Raw genomic sequence first — 19,911 nt, forward strand, 5'->3', positions numbered from 1 at the left:
TTACAATAATAAGAAGGCTTTTTCTTGCCAAAATATTCACATAGTTCGATTTCAAGTTGGTTTAAAGATTGACAAATCAAAAAGTTTTAATTTTTAGTTTAGATCGAGATTTGGGGAGATTGAAGATTTTTTTATGAGTTTGAACTAAAAGAAAGGAAGAGTAGAATATGAGAAGTAATTTAGTGATATTTTTTTATGGAAGAAACCACCTAACAATGGTAGAAATCAAAAGGGGGTGATGGTCCAATAGAAACTTAGTCATATTAAAATTTATTTTATGTTAATATTTAGAGTAAATTACATTTCTATGATCATCGAGCTTTTAAAATGTTTATACTTTCATCACTAAAATTGAATAACTTTTTATTTTAGACACCATTATTAGTTCATTTTTATTATGATCATTATCATTAATCGCCATTAAAAAGTACTGATATGACATGCTAAAATCGTCTTCCAAAAAATTCTTAATTTTCTAAATTGACAGACACTACAAAGGCTAGTTTTTCAATGAACAGAACAATATCGATGATCAATTTCAATAATGGGAAGGTTTTATTTAGTCAAAAGATTCATATAGTTCGATTTTAAGTTGATCCAAAGCTTGACATAGCATATAAAAAAATTAACTTTTAATTTCAATTGAGATTTGAGAAGATTAGAAGATTTTTCGATGAGTTTGAAGTGAAAGAAAAAAATAAAAAATAAAAGAAAAGTAGTTTAGTAATTTTTTCAATCGAAGAACATTGAACGCTGGTAAAAATTGAGAGTAAATGGTCCAATAGAAGTTAAAAAAATACAACTTTCTAACTTGTCACCTTTAACCATCATATCAACGTGAAACCAAATTATTTTAATATTTTAAACAAACAAGCATTATCATTGTTAGAATTAATTGTTGACTGTTTGTTTATCAAAAAATAATCTTTACGGTGGTTGCTAATTTGAAAATTAGAGTTTTTTTAAACAGACTTTAATGTAGCATATCAAAATTTCTTAACAATATTTCTTAAGGACAATTAATGGAAGTGATTGTAATGAAAATGAATTAAAAATTTAATGACTATAATATAGCTTTAAAAGTTGGTAACTAAATTAAACGATCCTGAAAATATATTGACTAACATTGCAATTTACCCTAATTTTATAATGTGAGTACCAAAAGTTGAACTTAGAAATTTCGAACAAAGAGAAAAAAGGAATATAAAAAAACTGAAACTTTTGCCGTAAGAATTGGAATTTATGACGTAGCAAATTGGGGCCCATCTCCCTCGTTACGGAAGAGCATAAGCCAAACTCTATAAATAAGGTTCCAAGTATTCCAAACCTAGGCTTGAAGACGCCGCCACTGAGAGCCTCTTCCTCCTCCTCCACAGCCGCCGCCGCCGCCGCCATCTAAAACTACAAAAAAATATTTTATCCTCACAGAAACCTGAAAATCATGGTCGGAACTAACCCCACCATCAAATTCCTATGCAGTTACGGCGGAAAAATCATCCCTCGTTACCCTGATGGAAAACTCCGTTACAACGGCGGTGAAACCCGAGTCCTCGCCGTTGACCCCTCCATTTCCTTCGATGTTAGTAAATTCTTCTATTTTGTTATCTACCATGTTTCTATAATAGTTTTAAGCTAAATCGGCGTTGTTTTAAGCATCAAGAATGAAGTATATATATATTAATACAGAGTTGTCGTTGAAGATGGGAGATGTGGAACACCGGTGAATCTACGTTTCCAGTTACCGACAGAGGATTTAGACGCGCTGGTTTCGATCACTTTCCGATGAGGATCTCGCGAATCTCATCGAGGAATACGATCGTGTAGCGTCGCCGCCGTCTTCTTTAAAGATCAGAGCTTTGCTTTCGCAGCCGAAATCTGCCAAAAAGGCGATATCGTCTCCGTCTTCGTCATCGGCTTCGTCGTCAAAGTCGTCGTCTTCATCCACTCCCAGATACTCCTGCTTACGTCAGATCTCGGGGACTCCCGTAGCTTTCCCTCTTTGCTCTCAGAAATATGCGGGAAAAATGATTCCTTACTATGGTTACCATGGCAACCCTAGTCATATTTACCTTCTTCACAGCGGGAATCACTGGCAATAACAGAAGAACAAGTAATGATCAATACCACCCAGAAGAACAAAGAAAGAACCTAAGCTATAAACGATTCTGTATTTGAAAATATATCCGTTAAGAAGAACTGCTTTTGATTAATGATAGCCTTAATGAATTCCCAGCTCCTATATTCGTTTTCGATCATCTCCCAAAAAACCCATTTTTTTCATTCAACTTAAAATTCTCACATCTTTACCCCAATAAAATTCTCCGTTCAGTGATCTCCATTTGCGTTTAATCATTAAAACGAGTTCCATAATTTTCGTACCACGTTCTTTCTCCCTATCCTCCCTAGTTCCCCGCTAAGTTCAACACGTGTGGCCCACGCGTGTAACGTTTTATCCTCGTCCTGTTTTACCTGTGGTTTCTTTCACCATTTTTATATTCTTTGTTGTTTGTTCTGATCTTTTTCCTTTTGCCACTTTTCTGCTTTTTTAATACTTTGAATATTCTATTTGTGCTTTTAATCCTTTGTTTATATCACTTTTGCAGGTTAATGAGCTCTGGTGGATTAATACACCAAACAATCTATGAGATGATGATGAAGAGAAAGCAAGTATTTCAACCAGACAGATATTTTTTTAGCTGGGTAATATGGATTTACGGACACAAGGATTTATTTTAGAGATTAAAACAGATTATCAATAAAAAAATGTATCTAAAATAATATTTTAAAATTTTTGTGAACTACTTCCTAGTCTGCTCCCATGGTTAATCCCTGATCATAGCTAAGTCCTGATCAGTGGGTTCATTTATGAGCACGGATTTGATGCATTGGTTGCAAAAGAAGCATGGTTGTTTCCGGTAGCCATTGCAATAAATTCTGGAGGACCATAGGAAGAATCAGATGAGTCATGACTGGGATTTATTGAACAAAAGCCATAAAAACTGTCCCATTTTGACAGCAAGTGACAACAAAGGGTCCAAGACAAATATGAGGAAGGTGTTGCGGATAATGAATTGAAACGATGTTATAAATGGATGAGCCGGAAGCTGTGGATTGTGATTTTTGGTTCACAGGTAGGGTCTCCACTCATATATCATCGAAGAAGTAAGATTCCGTTTGGGTCCCACGCAATTTTGGTCAATAGATGAAACTTATTAAGATTGAACTAAGAAAACAAATTAAAAAGGAGTTTGATGATTATAGTTATCTTATGGGATAATGATAAAGTGATTTCAAAGGGCTATCCTACCCCCCGATGTGCCCATCTTGTCCATTTATAAAAGAAACTATACTACACAGGCTGCCTTTAGAAATCATGAATTTGGAAGCCTATTTATTACAACGACCGGAGTTTTTTCATTATAACTTACAGATGGGGAAAAATAGTGTCACCTCCATGGATCCCACATTGCGTCAAATCTCCTCCTCCTGAGTAAGATATGCTGTGAGCGATGTGTCGCCATTGTGAAATTGGGGACCGATTAATGGTAATGAGCAAGAGAGCCGGTACGTATATTAAATATGTTTGAAGTTAGAATCATAACATTTTAAATTGAGTAAATTAAGATTAGAAAAGTCATTCTCATATTAAAATTTATAATATTTAATTTGAATTAGTCGAATAATGAATCAAATCAATAATTATTAAGAAAAAACTATATAACTCGAGATACCTTCAAATCAAATCCACATCACATTCCGGTAGAACAATTTCTTGCATACACCAACGACGCAATATAAACGCTAAAAATCTTGAATGTGCAATGAATCAAGTCCCTATAGGAAGATGCTTGTGCTAAAAAACTGAACAAGATTGCAGAATAATAGACCCGGGCCTAAGCAACCAGGGCTGAATGCTTCATATCGACATATGTAGTTTGGGGCATGGCTCGGTGATCCATTTTTCAGAAATGCACAACCCAAGCCCGTCTTCTCCATTCTGACCCTGATTAGCCTATGTTCGATCCCCTTGTTTTTTTTCTGAAAAATATCTGGTCCATGCATATGTTAGTGAGTATAAGAAAATCATTTACTGATTTTGACATTGTGCCTAGTTTCCCCCTTCCACGCTTATATTAGAATTTAATCGTGTCGAGTTAAAAAATTTTGAGTTATTCGAGTTGAAAAATTGTATTTTGTAATTCCAACTTAACTTAAAAAAATTTAAGTCGAGTCGAGTTTAAGAAATTTGAGTTAAGTTATTTGAGTTTCTATAAATATTTCATTATAATTATCTATGTATTATAGTAAGAATTGATTTCAAATTTTTTATTTACACTATCCATATAAGATATATTTATTTATTCATTCATTCCTTTTAACATTATAATGTTATTTAATATATCAAATACAACTTAAAATTATAAAATATAATTACATTATTATATTTTAAAGAATATATTTTCAGAGTAAAGTATTAATGAGAGTATAAAAGAATCGAAGAACTGATGAGAATAAAAAATTTGCAAACAATTGCAGTTAAAAATATCAAATTGAGTAAAATGCAAAGTTAATGGACTAAAAAAAAGAGAATATATTTTTATTAAAATTAGGAATTGAAGTTATATAGGTATTTTATAGTAGTATAGGAGCATGTGGTTCAACTTTGATAAAAATAGACTTAAAATGAAGGGGGGAAATGAATAAATAATAAAAACATAAAAAGTTGAGGAATTAAATTGAAAAAATAAAATTATGTTATCAAAATGAGGAATTAAAAGCAATAGATATTCTCCCATGGTGTAGGAGTATTTGGTTTTAATTTGGTACAAAAATTCACTGAAAATGAAAGATGAATTAAAAGAATAAAGAAATCAATGACTAAATCATAAAATTATCAAAATAGTCAATCAAATTTTTAATTTTTAGAGTTCAAAATTTTAACTCGATTTGAAATCAAAATTAAAATTAAAATTAATATTTTGAATTAATTTTAATAATTTTATTTAAATCATTTAAAATTACAAAAAAAAAATCAAGTTAAGTAAAGTTTTGATCATTCCTGCCTAGAATGGTAGAGCATCACTCAAACTAGATAACCAGAAGTTTGTGTGGCTAAGCAAGTGAACATGGCAAGTTTCGTCCAACAAATTCAACTTATTACTCTCCCTCCGATATTTGATTAAATTTCATTTTCAAAGGAACAATAAGTCAAGCACTCAAATCAACCAGTAACAGTCATGGCCTTTCTCATTTATATTACCCCAGCAGACCAACTCTGATTTTCTGATTTTCAAAAGACAATCTCTGCAACCAAATATCCAGGCCGTCTATTTAAGAGCCAGCATATCATCAGATCTGGCGGCGTATCTCCTCCATGTCTTCTTTCACAGATATGTCTACTTTAATTCCACTGGTATATTAATTAACATGAAGAAAATTTTAAAAGTTTATTACTCTATTAAAAATATACGTAGTTATTGTTCTTATTATTACTGAGAGTTAATATTGTAATTAGTGAAGAATATTTTATTCAAATTTAAAGATTTTAATTTCATCTGATTTAATTGGTCATTTTATAAAAAAAAAACTTGGATTGAATTTCTTTAAAGAATGTGTTCACCTCTTGTTTGGAACTCGATATATTTTTAATTATTAATGATAATTATAAAATTAATTTTTATATTATTTTTTCAACTATGTCATTATTTTAATTAATAAAATGGCTATATATATTTATTTATTTGAATCGGACCGGATGTATATTTTCATTTGAAAATCGTATTATAATTTTGCATCAGATAAAACCCTCCTTAATGGGGATCGAATTTAATACAAAAGAAAAAATTATTTTTTAAATCAAATTTAAATAAATTAAAATTTTAATTTTCGATCTATAATCATATCTGGTCATAATTTGAATTTAAAAAAGTAGATAACCCATTTTCAATGAATATATATTATTAAATGAGGATAGTAGTAGCTGAGACTTGCAAGGGATAGGTATATACCCGACCATTTTCATCAACAGCAGCAAAATCCCCACATGAATTATTAGCTTTGGTTTATGAAGCTAGCTATCGTCCAATGCATCTAATCGGGTAAACAATTCTGCATAACGACTGGAATTAGATTGATGATGAGTGCATGCTTATACTGCAACCGCCGTCCATGAATGTCCTCTCAGACCCTCTAAGCTCTAGCCTCTATCTAATTGCCATCACATCCGTGGCATGGTCATGCTGTTTTTTCCATCAAGCCACACATGCAACCAAGCCACAGCTGAAAGAAGACAGGTAATGACACCACTCACATCTACATTCTGAAAAGGTTTCGGATTTTCAGAGATTGGTTGTATCAAAATAACCGTGAAAGAAATGAAAGAAGAGGCATGTAACCAATGCAAGGGAGAGTTAATTAGGTCGGTACCATAGAATTACAGGGCTAAGCTCTAAGCTCCCCCTCCACCTTTTCTGAATTCCATGACAGGCGTATGTGTTCCACTAGGAAACCTAGGGGGAATTTGGGGTTACGGTTTTTTTTTTCAATAAAGCACTGGAACCCGACAGAAAAATTTGATACTGGTCTCGTCGAAAAGATTTTCTACCTCCCCAAACAGTGCAACAGGACAAGTAGGTGTCGAGATTTACAACAATTAATCAAAGCTTCTGCATGTTTTACATCGTGTTTAAAGTTCGTGGGGTTTTGGCAGTGATAATTGCCACGCGTTGCACACGATCCAGTCGACCAGACGAGGAGATTTCGGGATGTTTATACACTAAAACAGTATTATTGTATGTAGAGCTTTTTTGTTTTTGCTTTTCTTAAGTGCGAACGTGATTTGGTAAAAGACTAGGGTTCGTGTAGACCTGTAGCGGCTGCCTGCACAGTTTTGGATCTCGGAAAGGAATGTGTGATTTCAGGGAGAGAGAGAGCCATAGAGTTTGTTTTTGATGTCTTTGTCAAGCCTAGGGTTAGACTTAGGGTTTTCACTTTCAATTTCCGTGGTTATGTTTTTTTATTGGGAAAATCTACATTTCAGTACCTAAGCTTAACCGGCTAAATTTGTGACTGTAATTTCTTTTTTTCAGTTAGCTATCTCAAATTCTTTTCTTATTCAAATCGACACATACAATTAGCTATCATAAGCGGAAGAGTATAAACTAATTAAGATTCCCTTACTAACGACAAACGAATTAGGAAGAGTCTAGCTTGAGAATCAATCGTCCTAAAAGTCTGAATTATAGTTTGGAGAATGTCCTTAGCGACGGATCAGACCTAAATCCCTTGAAAAACGATAAGGTATAGCGTGAGAGTTTATGATTCAATTTAAATTGAGTGGTACATTTTATTTATAATACAAATTTAAAATTAATAATTCAGTTGAAGAACTTTTTATAAAAGGACTGGATTTAATAGTTATATATTATAATTATAAAATAAATGTGAGGGAAGTAAAAATAACATATTTAGTTTAAAAATATAAAGATCTTAATCATAATTTATTTTAAATCCTGCATTAACCAAAATTTAATATTTCTTTCATTAGATTTATTTTAATGGATTAAATGTTATAATATTTTCGTATATAAAATATTACTTTCTTTGTCCCATAAAAGATTTGGGTCAATTTTTAAAACTTTGACTGATTATTATTTAAAACTTATTATTGATAAAAATATGTTAAAATATATTTTTTAAAAATTCAATCAAGTATTTTCTCAAATATATATTTTATAAAATTTAATTATTTAAAATATTTTAAAAAATCATTGTCAAAATTTTAAAAAAATTAACTTTTAAAAAGTCAATAAAGAACATGTTATGGACATAGGGAGTATAAATTATTTTTAAATATGTGATTTAATCTATTGACTATGTTGCATCCCTTAAAGTCTTAGGTTTAAATCCTCACAATTTTTTTTAATGCCGTTCAGGTTATTAAGGTTTCACCTTAATTAGTCCGAATTTATCTGGATCGCATACCTAATTTTAATAAGTTAATCTTTCGGTAAATATTTTCTAAAATCACAAGAACTCAAACTCATGATTACTTAAATTGCTTATTGGTTATCAAAATTATTTTTACTTGTACGTAATTTTACTTTATGCGTGTTTGATGTTTTGCGGTTTGTATTTTAACTATTTTAATATGTATTTTCAGTTGGTGATCACTTTGTAGGTGTTTTAGCATTTTTAATGTTAATATGAACATTTATTAAGTTAGAGATTAAATGGTGACACGTGTTTATTATGTAGTTAGAAATTTGATTTATTAAATTAAATCAAAATTATAACCAAATTGATTATATATGTAAATATTGAATATTAGATATATAATTATATTAATTTTTTAATAGTTATGTCAATATTTTTCGCTAAATACTAATGATTGGAGATTCAATTAATATAATTAAAAAATCAATGATAAAAATAAAATTTACCTATAATTCAATGATCATGAGATTTAAGCTTTTATTATTAATAAATAAATAAAAGAATTAATAAAATACAGCGGATAGAGGGGTAGCGGTGGGAAATCTCAATTCTCATCTGCTGGCCGTAAAAAGCCGGTCGGTCCTATGATTCAATTACCTCTGACATAATCTCTTATTTGTCGTTAAAAATCTCACTTTTCAATTTAGAAATAAATTAGATATTGTTTTTGTGGTTGGCGTCTCCGCCCCCTTCATTAAAGCCTCATTTACTTTGTAATCTTAAGCGCTACTGTTCCAACCATCACCCTTTCTGATTCTCTAACGTGACAGCAACAAGTCATTTGAAGAAACCAAGCCAAAGGCATTGGTTATGTTTCTTGTCCAAATCTCACAATCATTCTTTATCAGAACAATTGAGTCTCGTCTCATGTCATATCTTCAGGGCCTTGAAATGATTCATTATATTTTTACATCCCCATTTTAACGATGGGTTGATGGGTTCAATAAATTACTCACACAGTCCCACTAGGAAGGACAAGAAAAGCTGACACATGTGAAATACCACATAAATTAAGATAAAAAAAATATATGATTTTACTTAAAATTTAATTATATATTGAGAAAATAACTTTTAGTAACCGAAAATGTCTTATAATAAATTATTTTGATTAATTTTTTTCGATTTGTCAAAATGACCAACAAAATCGTAATGCGATCTCTAAATCACAACGCAATCTCCAGTATCGCAAATCAGTTTCCAGATTCGCAACGCGATTTTGACTATCGCAATGCGAATATGTAAATCGCAACGCGATAATACAAAATCTCAACGCGATCGCAATGCGATAATACAAAATCGCAATGCGATTTTCAAAGCGCCATTAGTATCAAAACGCATATTTTATTTTCAAATTCCAAACACGAATATTAATATATCCCGTAATCGCAACTCATAACCTAAAACTCTAAATCACAACTCAGTCTCATCTCTATCTCTCACTCTCTACGGCGACATCTGTCTCCATCTCCGACGAAATCCATCCCCATCTCCGGCGAAATCCGTCTATTTCCATCTCTCAGAGCCACCCTCAGAATCATTTAAGGGCAGAAATGAAAAATCAACCAAATCAACCACCGAGGGTTAGTTTTTTTAATTATTTTTATTTTGAAATTTTTGCATTATTATTAGGTTTTTCATAATGAAATGGATGATAAGTTTACTGGTAATTTCAATAATAGATTAATCATTTCACTTAGATTGCTTATTAAATTCATTTGATTACTGCCAATACTGCTAAACTGTTTAGTCTTTAACCATGTGAAGTTAGTATTTGTCTTTGTTTTGTCTTTTGGTTGAAGTAATGCAATTCATTCAAGTTTCAATTTTAGACAATGACTATTTGAAACCGAGAATCACAACACGAAATGAAAATCGCAACGACAAAATCACAACGCGATTTTAGTTTCGCGTTGCGATTATCTCGTTGCGATAGTCAAATTCGCGTTGCGATAGTCATTTTCGTGTTGCGATTTTCATTTTCGTGTTGCGATTTTATGTTTCAGAAACTATTCTTCTTCTGCAAATTGAAACCTGAATGAATTGCATTACTTCAACCAAAAAACAAAGACAAATACGAAATTCACAGTGTTGTAAATTTAAGTTTGAATAATAAACTACTACTACTCTTTATGTTTATTATTGTTTTTGGTATATCTTCACAGTGTAGTTTTTGGTATATCTAACTTGGTATGTTTATTGTTTTTGTAGAACTTTTTTTCGGCTTAATTGACTTTAAGGAATAAAATAAGTCTAGTCACTACAATTGCGTCGAAGCTTTCACCTGTACAAAGAAAATTGTTTGAGGATACTTGTTTCGGGCCATAGTTGAAAGTACAACATCCGGGTGGAGATGCTATGTTGACCTGTTTGTGGCTTTAGACCATAACTAGCGATCTACCCGAGAGTATAAAACATGGTAATGAAGAGATATGGTTTTATTTTCCACCGGCGTATACGTGTTTTGGGCGGGAGGAGTTTTGCTTAATCATTGGTATACGCTTCGGACACGATGATGTAGGTCGATACACTGGTCATATTACCCGCCCATCATGGTTATCCCGGGTTTTTCCTGAGCTGTCAATGGAGAAGCCGAATTTACACGTCGACGACTTGACGAGATTATTTTAAAAAGAAAGATGGTTTTACTTGGATGGATGACGTCGATGTTGTCCGAGTATGCCTTTTAGTACTTTTGCATGCTGACTTTTTAGGCAGAGAGGCCAAACAACCTATTTCTAAGGACCTAATATTATTGGTAGAGGACCTAAATGCATGGAACATATTTTTTTGGGGTTCGTATCTATGGAAAGCTACCTGGAATAAGTTGTCGTCTGCCTTTGATGATCGAAAAAGTTTGCGTGGCGATGGTTCCAAATACACTTTGTCAGGCTTTATTTGGGCCTTTAAGGTAAGAATTTATATATAATGTTTCCAAAATTATAATTAATTATTTAACAATTACTAATGTTTGTGTATTATATTGTTTGTAGATTTGGATATTTGAGGCTTTTCTCGGCATGCAGATATATGCATTAAAAACTTCAAATGATATTCCTAGGGCTATTTCCTGGAAGAGGAAACGGTGGCTGTTGGATTGGGAAGAGTTACTACGGTATACGACAATAAATGATGTAAGTTAACACAAATACTACCATATATAAACAAGTTATTACTAGTACACGTTTAACTTTGTTTGAGCTTTTATATTGTTAGGAGGCCAACACTCCATTACAGAGGCTGACACCCACGGAGGCTGAGCTTGCCACTGATTGGTGGCAAGCTAGTAAGCGTTTTTTTTATATGGTATGGATGATGAGCAGCCTCCACTTCGAGAGCCATCACCTCACCCAGAGCCATCACCTCACCCAGAGCCATCACCTGATCGACCACGGGAAAATGACTATCGCAACGCGAATTTGACTATCGCAACGGGATAATTGCAATGCGAAATAAAAATCGCAACGTGAAAATCGCAATGCAAAAATGAAAATCGCAACGCAAATTTAGTTTTGCGTTGCGATTTTGGTTTCGCATTGCGATTATCCCGTTGCGATAGTCATTTCCGCGTTGCGATAGTCATTTTTGCGTTATGATTTTAAGTTTCGTGTTGCGATTTTAAATTTCAGAAACTATTCTTCTTCTGCAAATTGAAACTTGAATGGATTGCATTACTTCAACCAAAAGACAAAGACAAATACTAACTTCACAGTGTTGCAAATTTAAGTTTCAAGAATAAACTACTACTCTTTATGTTGTCCTTGAACATGCACTAAACCTATATGTTGTCCTTTTAAATGTTTATATAAGTGCTTACTTCTGGAATGTTGTCTGATGCATTTTGTGAACTATGATAGAATAATGACTTGGGTGAATACCGTGCAAGTTTGAAACATATTTGTATTTGTTTTCACTGTTTAATATCATGTCTGTTTATTTACTGATTTATGTATTAATTTATTTTTAGCAGCCCGATAAGGTGGATGCTTTATGTCGGGTTTTTCTTGCACGACGGGGTTCACGCATCAGATGGCGTGCACGTGCCATTACGTCTCCGTTCACCCCAATAGTGCAAAGACTCCATAAGAAGATGCCCGACTCATCTATCATCATTCAAGAGGCCTCTCCCATCGTTCAAGAGGCCTCTCCTATCGTTCAAGAAGCCCCTATCATCCCTCAAGAGTCCCCTCCCACTGTTCAAGAAGCCACTGTCATCGTTGAAGATGTCTTTCCCACCATTCAAGAGCCCGATTCACACGGCGTAATATGTCGAATTATTGAGAAACCCTCTCACGTGTCGGACATGATGGATGAGTGTTGGCTTTCATATGAGTTACCGGCTAGTACCATTTCGGCAGATGAAGTGGATAGGAGAAAACTACCAGAAACAATTCTGGAAAATACCCTTTGGGCTAAGACCGCAGTTGATTTTATCTACATGAGCGGAGCCATGGGTGTTACGCTGACATATACAAACTTAACGATGATATGCATTTGTTGCTTGATCGATCTTGGTGGGGTGTGTTATTAGGGGTTGAATACAATGGCTATTTCGATGGGGGTAAGTCTTATATTTTTCTTATATTTCATTTTGATTAATTTTTTTTTAAATTTATGTAATTCACTAATATATGTCTTTTTTTGTAAAACAACATATTGATGCATGGATGTCACGTCTTCTAATAATAAGGAAACTGAGGAAAAATAAAAAAAATACGTGATATACAATTATGCCGACGTCTTTTCACGTAGTTCACTTGAAGAATCTACGAGATGAATCATATGTGTTGGGTAATGGACAAGCTAAACTTTATCCTGCATGGTGGGAGGTCGATAAGGTTAGTATTTATTTTTTAAATATTTTAAAAGTGTTCATAAATAAGTGCGCAATTGAATTATTACTTATGATTGCAGGTGTTTATCCCTGTTTTGGAACATAATCATTGGTTTCTCGTCGAGCTTCAGCTCCCATCCCTGAAGATAATAGTATATGACAGCATGATAAATTATATATCATTGTCTGATTTGAGAGATATTATTAAGGGATAGAGCTCTCATTTGGATAAATTCTTGGACGCGATTAATTATTGGACTTATTTTGGAAACAGAAGCCAAAGAAGTTCAATGTTACAGTTATCAGAGACGAGACCGCGCCACAACAAACACAGGGAGCCAGAGGGGATTGTGGTCCTCTCGTATGCATGTGCTTGGAGCGTTTGAGGACAGGAAGTATACAGTTTCTACCTCCCACCGATAGAGATAGAGGTGCAGTAGGCTTGTGGTTTCGGTATTTTATGGCTAGAACGATATATGCGAGACGCTGCCTCCCTGCATCCGCATTATGAAAGTGTCCATAAACAATTAGTAAGTCAAATGTATGTGTTGTTAAGTACCTAGAATTCAATAATTTGGTGTTTATTGGTTTTAGAAGTGTAGAAAGTGTTGTTTGAGCAAATGTTTGGTTTTCTGCAGGTTAATCCTAAAGTGAGCTGCGTGAAATTGATGTATGAGTTCATAAACAACTGTCTGGGGTACACTTTTTTTGATTGTTTAATTGATTCTTAAAAGTTGATTTGTTTAATTGAAGAGGAAAATAAGAATTATTATTATTATTTGCTTATTTAATTGATTGAAATGTAAAAGTTGATTTGTTGAATTCATTCTGCATCATATTGACGACAAAAGACCTGTTGAAGGTACATGTCACTTTCGCAACGCTAAACTCAAAATCGCAATGCGAAAGCCAAAATCGCAATGCGAAAGCCAAAATCGCAACGCGAAAGTCAATTCGCTTTGCGATTTTCGCGTTGCGATAGTCTAATACGCTTTACGATTTTCTCGTTGCGATCGTCAAATTCCCGTTGCGATAATCAAATTCACGTTGCGATAGTCAAATTCGCGTTGCGATAGTCAAATTCGCGTTGCGATTTTTATGTTGTGATAGTCAAATTCGCATTGCGATATTCAAATGAATGTGTAATAAGTGATAACAACTGAACAGATCATAGCAATGTTCAAACTCAAGTTACTAATACATGCCTAACTGAAAATGTTAAAAGTTCACACATAAAATACACATAATACAACGTTTGCATTTAAAAATCACCTAAGTTAATTGTCCCAAAAGGTGAAGCTGGTTGTGATTGGGATTTTGATTTTGATTGCGATTTTGATTGCCTTTTGCTTGACACCATATGAGCTTTAGATTTTGATAATAATCCATATTTTGGTAGAGGAAAAGATGATTGTGATGGCACTGGTGATCCATATGTCAACCTTGTATGACCACTTTCCTTGCCCCGACTACATGTCGATCTCTTCTTTTCTTCACCCTTAGACGGTATACAATCGTGACTTTTTGGTCGGCCAGGTAGCATTCTGTCCATGGATGGTGGCAAAACTGTTTGTAAGTCATCTGGTATGTCCCACTCAGAAGGATGTGGAATAGGGTAGATAATATCAGCATAAGTCTGTCGATATACTTCTGTAATGTAGCAATACATAGCGTATGCGCTTGAATCATCTTGGTTTAGATGAAGAGCAACTTTTATAACATGGCCACACGGATAACCATATGTTTGTCATTTCATAAAACTACACGTCTTTGCATTTAGATCGACAAGCCCATTTAAGTTATTATCCAGTACTTCAAACAAAGTGTTTGAACATGGTTCAACTCTCCATGACGTTGACTTCACAACACGTTTTGTTATATTTTTTTCAGTCCATGGTGTAACACGATGTTCCAATGTTCCTGTAAATTTAAATAAATAATACTTAATAAAATATATGATAAGTTACGAATTTAAAGAAATAATACCTGCATGGTTTCTTTTCTTGTAGTACCACTGTTGAATAGAGGCTCGAAAAAACTCCATTAACATAGTAATGGGTAATTTTCGGGAATGACGACTTAGAGCGTTGATTGATTCTGCACTATTAGACGTCATGAAACCATATCTTGCTCCAAGTTGATGTACTTTTGACCATCTTTCAAACCCGACATCTTCTAGTGTTTGAGCACACTGAGGCAAAACACGTCTTAAACAATTTATATGCTTATTAAAATCCACTTCCCGATAAGCATTTACAGCATTCCAGTATGTTCATTTGTGATTTTTTATACCATCAGACCTTGATTTTAGATTTCTATACAAATGAACACCACAAAGTCCATGAAAAACATCTGGGAAACACCTTCTAACATCGTTGTCAATTGAGTTTGCCCTATCGGATATGATTGTCAGATTGCTAATAGGACCTATGCAATCCCTAAGATTCCCCATAAACCATGTCCATGAATCAAAGGTTTCAGATTTGCCAACCCCGTAAGCTATTGGCAATATCCCATTGTTAGCATCCATGACTACTGCTAATAAGTTTACTCCAAGGTATCGACCTTTCAAATGTGCTACGTCAACTATAATAACTGGGCGCATACAAGTAATAAACGAACGAATCTACAAAATAATATACACAAGAAATATAATCATTTAAATTTGAAATGCATGTAACTAACAAAAATGAGTCAACAAAATTATATTGATTTACTAACCGCAACACCAATGGCGATAAACAGCAACTCAAAGCGTCCATCTATATCTGTTTTGATATGAGTTACCGACCCAGGATTTTTCAGCTTTAAATTGTGACAATAAGCCGACAGTTGGGCAAACGATGCTTCTGGAGACCCCCTCAACAATTCCAAGGCATAACATTTGGCTCTCCAAGCTTGAGAATATGAGATACTAATCTTGAATCGAGCATTCATGTCAGTCATAATTTCATGTCCCCGATATACCCTATCATGCAAAAACATTAACTCAGCCAGAAAACCACCCAACACATTTTTTGTTTGCCTGCCTATGGCGAGGAAAAACTTGGGTTCTTGAACATGTATGTTTATCAATAAAAGTCCTAACTTGAAACATTTCGCAATCTTTTATCCTCTTTGCAATCATACGCCACATACAATTTTTGTCAATCATACACCTTGTTTCGAAACGATCTTTGCTTGATTTGTTAACTTTTAGTTGATAGCCACCTTCCACACATTTCGTATACAAAGCTATCTTCAAGTCTTCCTTTGTATCAAAACAATCATCTTTCTTGATACGAATAATTTTTGTGTAACAATTAACTGCTATCTTTACCAACTCTTCTTCCGGTATCTGAAGTAATTCTGGCATATTCCAGTTATACTCCCGTGGCATTTTTTTCGGGGATTTCTTTTTCTTCTTTTTCTTTTTCAGTGTTATATGAATTACAGATTTGATGTTCAACATGTTAATTCATAGTCGTAACTTCCTCCTCATTATTATCAACAACATCTTCCTCGACAGCGGCTGTTTCATCATCAAAATTCGGGTATTGACCAATATCAAAATTATTACACGCAGGGTCTGTTTCTTCTTCTGAAACATCATCAAAATCCGAGTATTGACCAAGATCAAAGTCCGGGTATTGACCAAGATCAAATTTCGAATACTGACTAGTACTCAAATTTTTTTCTGTTGGCTCATCATCGTCTAACTGGTCAATACGAAAACCGAAATTTGGTGCTGAAAGTTGATTGGGATTTGGATTAGGGAAAGGTTGTGGGTTTTGAGATTGTGTTTAGTATTGGAAATGTTGTGAAACAAAATTTGCTTGGTGATGAAATTGTGGTGGAACCATTAAATTTTGAGGACCATAAACTGGGGTTGAAAAACTTAGTTGATTACTACCCGCTACTGACCCAACTTCAATACTTCTAGGTTCAACAACATACAATGTAACATCATCTTACGAAACACTAGTGTAAGCAATGAATCGTTCAACATCTTCATTGTCGGTTAACAAATAAACTTTACCTTTTCTCTGATAAGATAGCCTAAATCCACTTAGGAGCTCTAAATTTAATTTATTTGCAATACGTAACATTAGAGTTTCATAAGTTAACTTTTTTAATGACAGTTTTAGTTGAAGATTCATGGGTAAAGGCTTATATTGTAAAACACCATGAACATTCTCCCATGACCTTCCAAAACACAAATCTATCCAAACATGATCAACCTTAGATTATTTCATTATTGTAAATTAATTTACTAAACAAACGAGCTGAGAAACTAAAACCTGTTGCCGGATGGGGAATGATGTCGTTGGATATAAGATGTCGTTGGATATAGGAACGGATGTCGCCATAGAGAGTGATAGATGGGGATGGAATGAATTACGATTTAGGGATTTATGTTATGAGTTGCTGATGCTGCGTAGTTATATACCCAAAACTTTTGTGTTGCGAAACTAAAACCTGTTGCGAATTTGAAATTCGGTGTTGCGATAGCCAGAATCGCTTTGCGATAGTCAGAATCGCGTTGCGATTTACATATTCGCATTGCGATAGTCAAAATCACGTTGTGAATCTGGAAACTGATTTGCGATATTAGAGATCGCGTTGCGATTTTGTTGGTCATTTTGGAAAATCGAAAAAAAGTTGTCAAAATCGTATATTATAAGGCATTTTCGGTCACTAAGATTATTTTCTCTTATATATTATATATTTAGAAATAATTATAATATTTTTTAATTGTATAGTTATTTTATCGAATATATATATATATATTGTGTTGAGTCAAACTCAACAGAGGGGCCAAATTTCAGATTTGGTAAAATCATAATCATATCAAATTTTGGGCAAAATTGGTTGAATAATGCAATGGAAAAAAAATTCTTCACATAATGCAGTCGAACAATTATTTGCTTAAGTAGGGTGATTGTTACAGTGACTACCATAGGTCCCCAGGAGCACATGGCGACCTCTATAGGTTTCCAGGAGCACACGACGACCTATGGAGCACTTGGCGACCTATAGAGCTGCAACAGCGAGGGAAGAGAGAAGAGTTGCTATAGAGCTGCAACAGCGAGGGAAGAGAAAAGAGTTGCTGCAACATTGGAGGCTTTATCGCAACGAGCACTTAGCGACCAATGAGGTTACTGTAGCAAGCACCCCAAATTCAATAAATAATTTGGTTATAGTCCTATATGGAGAAATTTTTTTTCCGACGCCCTAAATGGGCGAGGAAGCCCAAATTTTGGGTGTGAGGGTATATTTTTATTAGGTCGGGTTGATAGGAAACTATTTGATTAAGATGATTATTTTAGTAATTTTGTTATTTAACACATTATTTTTAATAAAAATAGTTTTAATTATTCACTTTAATCTTAAACATGAATCATATCGTGGTGTTCACTTTTAAATATCTTAAAATTCAGTTTAATATCCAATTTACATAAAAAAAATCTAAATTCATAATTTAAAATCCAAACCCTACTTTTTGGATTTTGTTTGCGTACAAAAACCAAAGAAAAGCGAAAGGCATGAATAAAAAGGGTCACGTTCTCTAGATTATCTTCCGGTGTTTATTTCAGTATAAATACAAGCATATGTGGTGGAGGTGGAGCAAAATTCCATTCACCACAATCCGTATTCCAGGTGCCAATCTACGGTCTTCTTTGTTGTCTTTGATTCCTTGTGTACTTCTCTCCTAGTTTCGGCCTATGGAAGAAACATTTAAAAACCTACACGGCAAGAGTTATGTATCCTACCCAAATACTAGCGACTCCATCACTGACTATCCAAAGAAGTGCGTCTCCTCAGCGGATACCGCCGTTTCCGCCACCACAACAGCGGCGAACAAGAGGTCTCTCAGAGGAAATGGTAGCTCCGGTGGAACGATGAGGTATCGTGGTGTTCGCCGCAGGCCGTGGGGTCGTTATGCTGCTGAGATACGAGACCCGCAGTCCAAGGAACGGCGTTGGCTCGGGACCTTTGACACCGCCGAGGAGGCCGCTTGCGCCTACGACTGTGCAGCTCGATCTATGCGTGGGATCAAGGCTCGAACCAATTTCGTTTACCCGGCGACCGAGCCTCACTCAGCGAGCGACCATCTCCTTCCACCTTTTACCTTTTCGAAGCAGTCACAGTCATCCATCAGGGATATTAACTGCATCCGTCATCAGTTTGGCCAATCTTCTAACTGCCCATCGTTTGCTAACTCACATACCGGAGACTTCTCCGTTGGGTCTTCTGCTCAACGAAACCCTTCTTTGAACATGGTTCTCTTCCGCAACCTCTTGAATTCATCCAATTCATCTCTCCACGAGCCAACTCCTCAGTCTCCGGCGGACCATATTCCATTCGTCAACGGAAGTACTTCATCTCTGCCTTTCACTTATTCAGCTTATTCAAGCGTTTTTCACGGTGGATCTTTGTTGAAACCGGCTACCAACACTACTCTAATGGCAACAGATAGCGTATCCGATTCTTTCACAGGGTCTACCATGACACTCCCTCTCAAGGAACCCAATTCAAGTAATGAAACTGTCGATGATACGGAATTCTTCCCGCAGGGGCCTTCTGACTCCGGCTTGTTGCATGAAATAATCCAAGGGTTCTTACCGAAGAAATCAGGTGACCTTACAGTTAACTCAAACTGCACTCAGCATTCAAAAGTCGTCCCTGTAATCGATGTGAAGAAGGAACATTTAGATTTTTATGGCGATTACAATCAAGGGTTCACTCAGCAGTCGGAGAGTTTCAGTGGATTCACTGTCTCCGAAACGAAGCCCTATGCTTATAATGATATACCAATGAAACACCTACAGGTAGGTCAAGACTGCTTGCTAGATGATATCTTTCAGTACCAAGATTTCATGGGTTCCTTAGCAGCTAGGGTTCAAAATGCTTGAGCACGATCAGTATGTAAAGTCGTGGGGTAGATGCACTCACTGTTTGGGATTTCAAGCTTTTCGTTACTTAAAAGCATCATGTTTTTTTGTTGTGATTTTCATAACATGTAATGGTAATCCCTGGACGAAATCGAAATCTTGTAGGATTGGTTTTTTTCTTCTGATTTTACGTAAAGTATGCAACTTTCT

The 19,911-nt window shown here is 34.6% G+C and overlaps 2 protein-coding genes across 2 annotated transcripts; both read left to right on the forward strand.

The window, feature by feature from the left end:
* Positions 1–1,441: 1,441 nt before the first annotated feature.
* On the forward strand, positions 1,442–2,099 carry LOC120215132. The gene is made up of 2 exons (XM_039212893.1): positions 1,442–1,579; positions 1,758–2,099. The coding sequence occupies exons 1-2, from the start codon at positions 1,442–1,444 to the stop codon at positions 2,097–2,099; spliced, it is 480 nt and encodes a 159-aa protein (XP_039068824.1).
* Positions 2,100–17,822: 15,723 nt separating this feature from the next.
* Positions 17,823–19,722, forward strand: LOC120215133 (ethylene-responsive transcription factor ESR2-like). Its single transcript, XM_039212894.1, has 2 exons — positions 17,823–17,963; positions 18,523–19,722. Exons 1-2 carry the CDS (start codon positions 17,823–17,825, stop codon positions 19,720–19,722), a joined length of 1,341 nt encoding a protein of 446 aa, XP_039068825.1.
* Positions 19,723–19,911: the final 189 nt, after the last annotated feature.

Source organism: Hibiscus syriacus, unplaced genomic scaffold, assembly GCF_006381635.1.
Source record: "Hibiscus syriacus cultivar Baekdansim isolate YM2019G1 unplaced genomic scaffold, ASM638163v2 tig00110114_pilon, whole genome shotgun sequence".
NCBI classification, from domain to species: Eukaryota; Viridiplantae; Streptophyta; class Magnoliopsida; order Malvales; family Malvaceae; genus Hibiscus; species Hibiscus syriacus.

What these genes read in the sequence shown, in the direction of transcription:
- LOC120215132 (XM_039212893.1), top strand. Translation starts at nt 1,442, where the DNA reads ATGGTCGGAACTAACCCCACCATCAAATTCCTATGCAGTTACGGCGGA. An exon ending in ACCCCTCCATTTCCTTCGAT is followed by an intron (nt 1,580 to 1,757) that starts GTTAGTAAATTC and finishes CAGAGGATTTAG; the next exon opens with ACGCGCTGGTTTCGATCACT.
- LOC120215133 (XM_039212894.1), top strand. Translation starts at nt 17,823, where the DNA reads ATGGAGCACTTGGCGACCTATAGAGCTGCAACAGCGAGGGAAGAGAGA. An exon ending in AGCACTTAGCGACCAATGAG is followed by an intron (nt 17,964 to 18,522) that starts GTTACTGTAGCA and finishes CTTCTCTCCTAG; the next exon opens with TTTCGGCCTATGGAAGAAAC.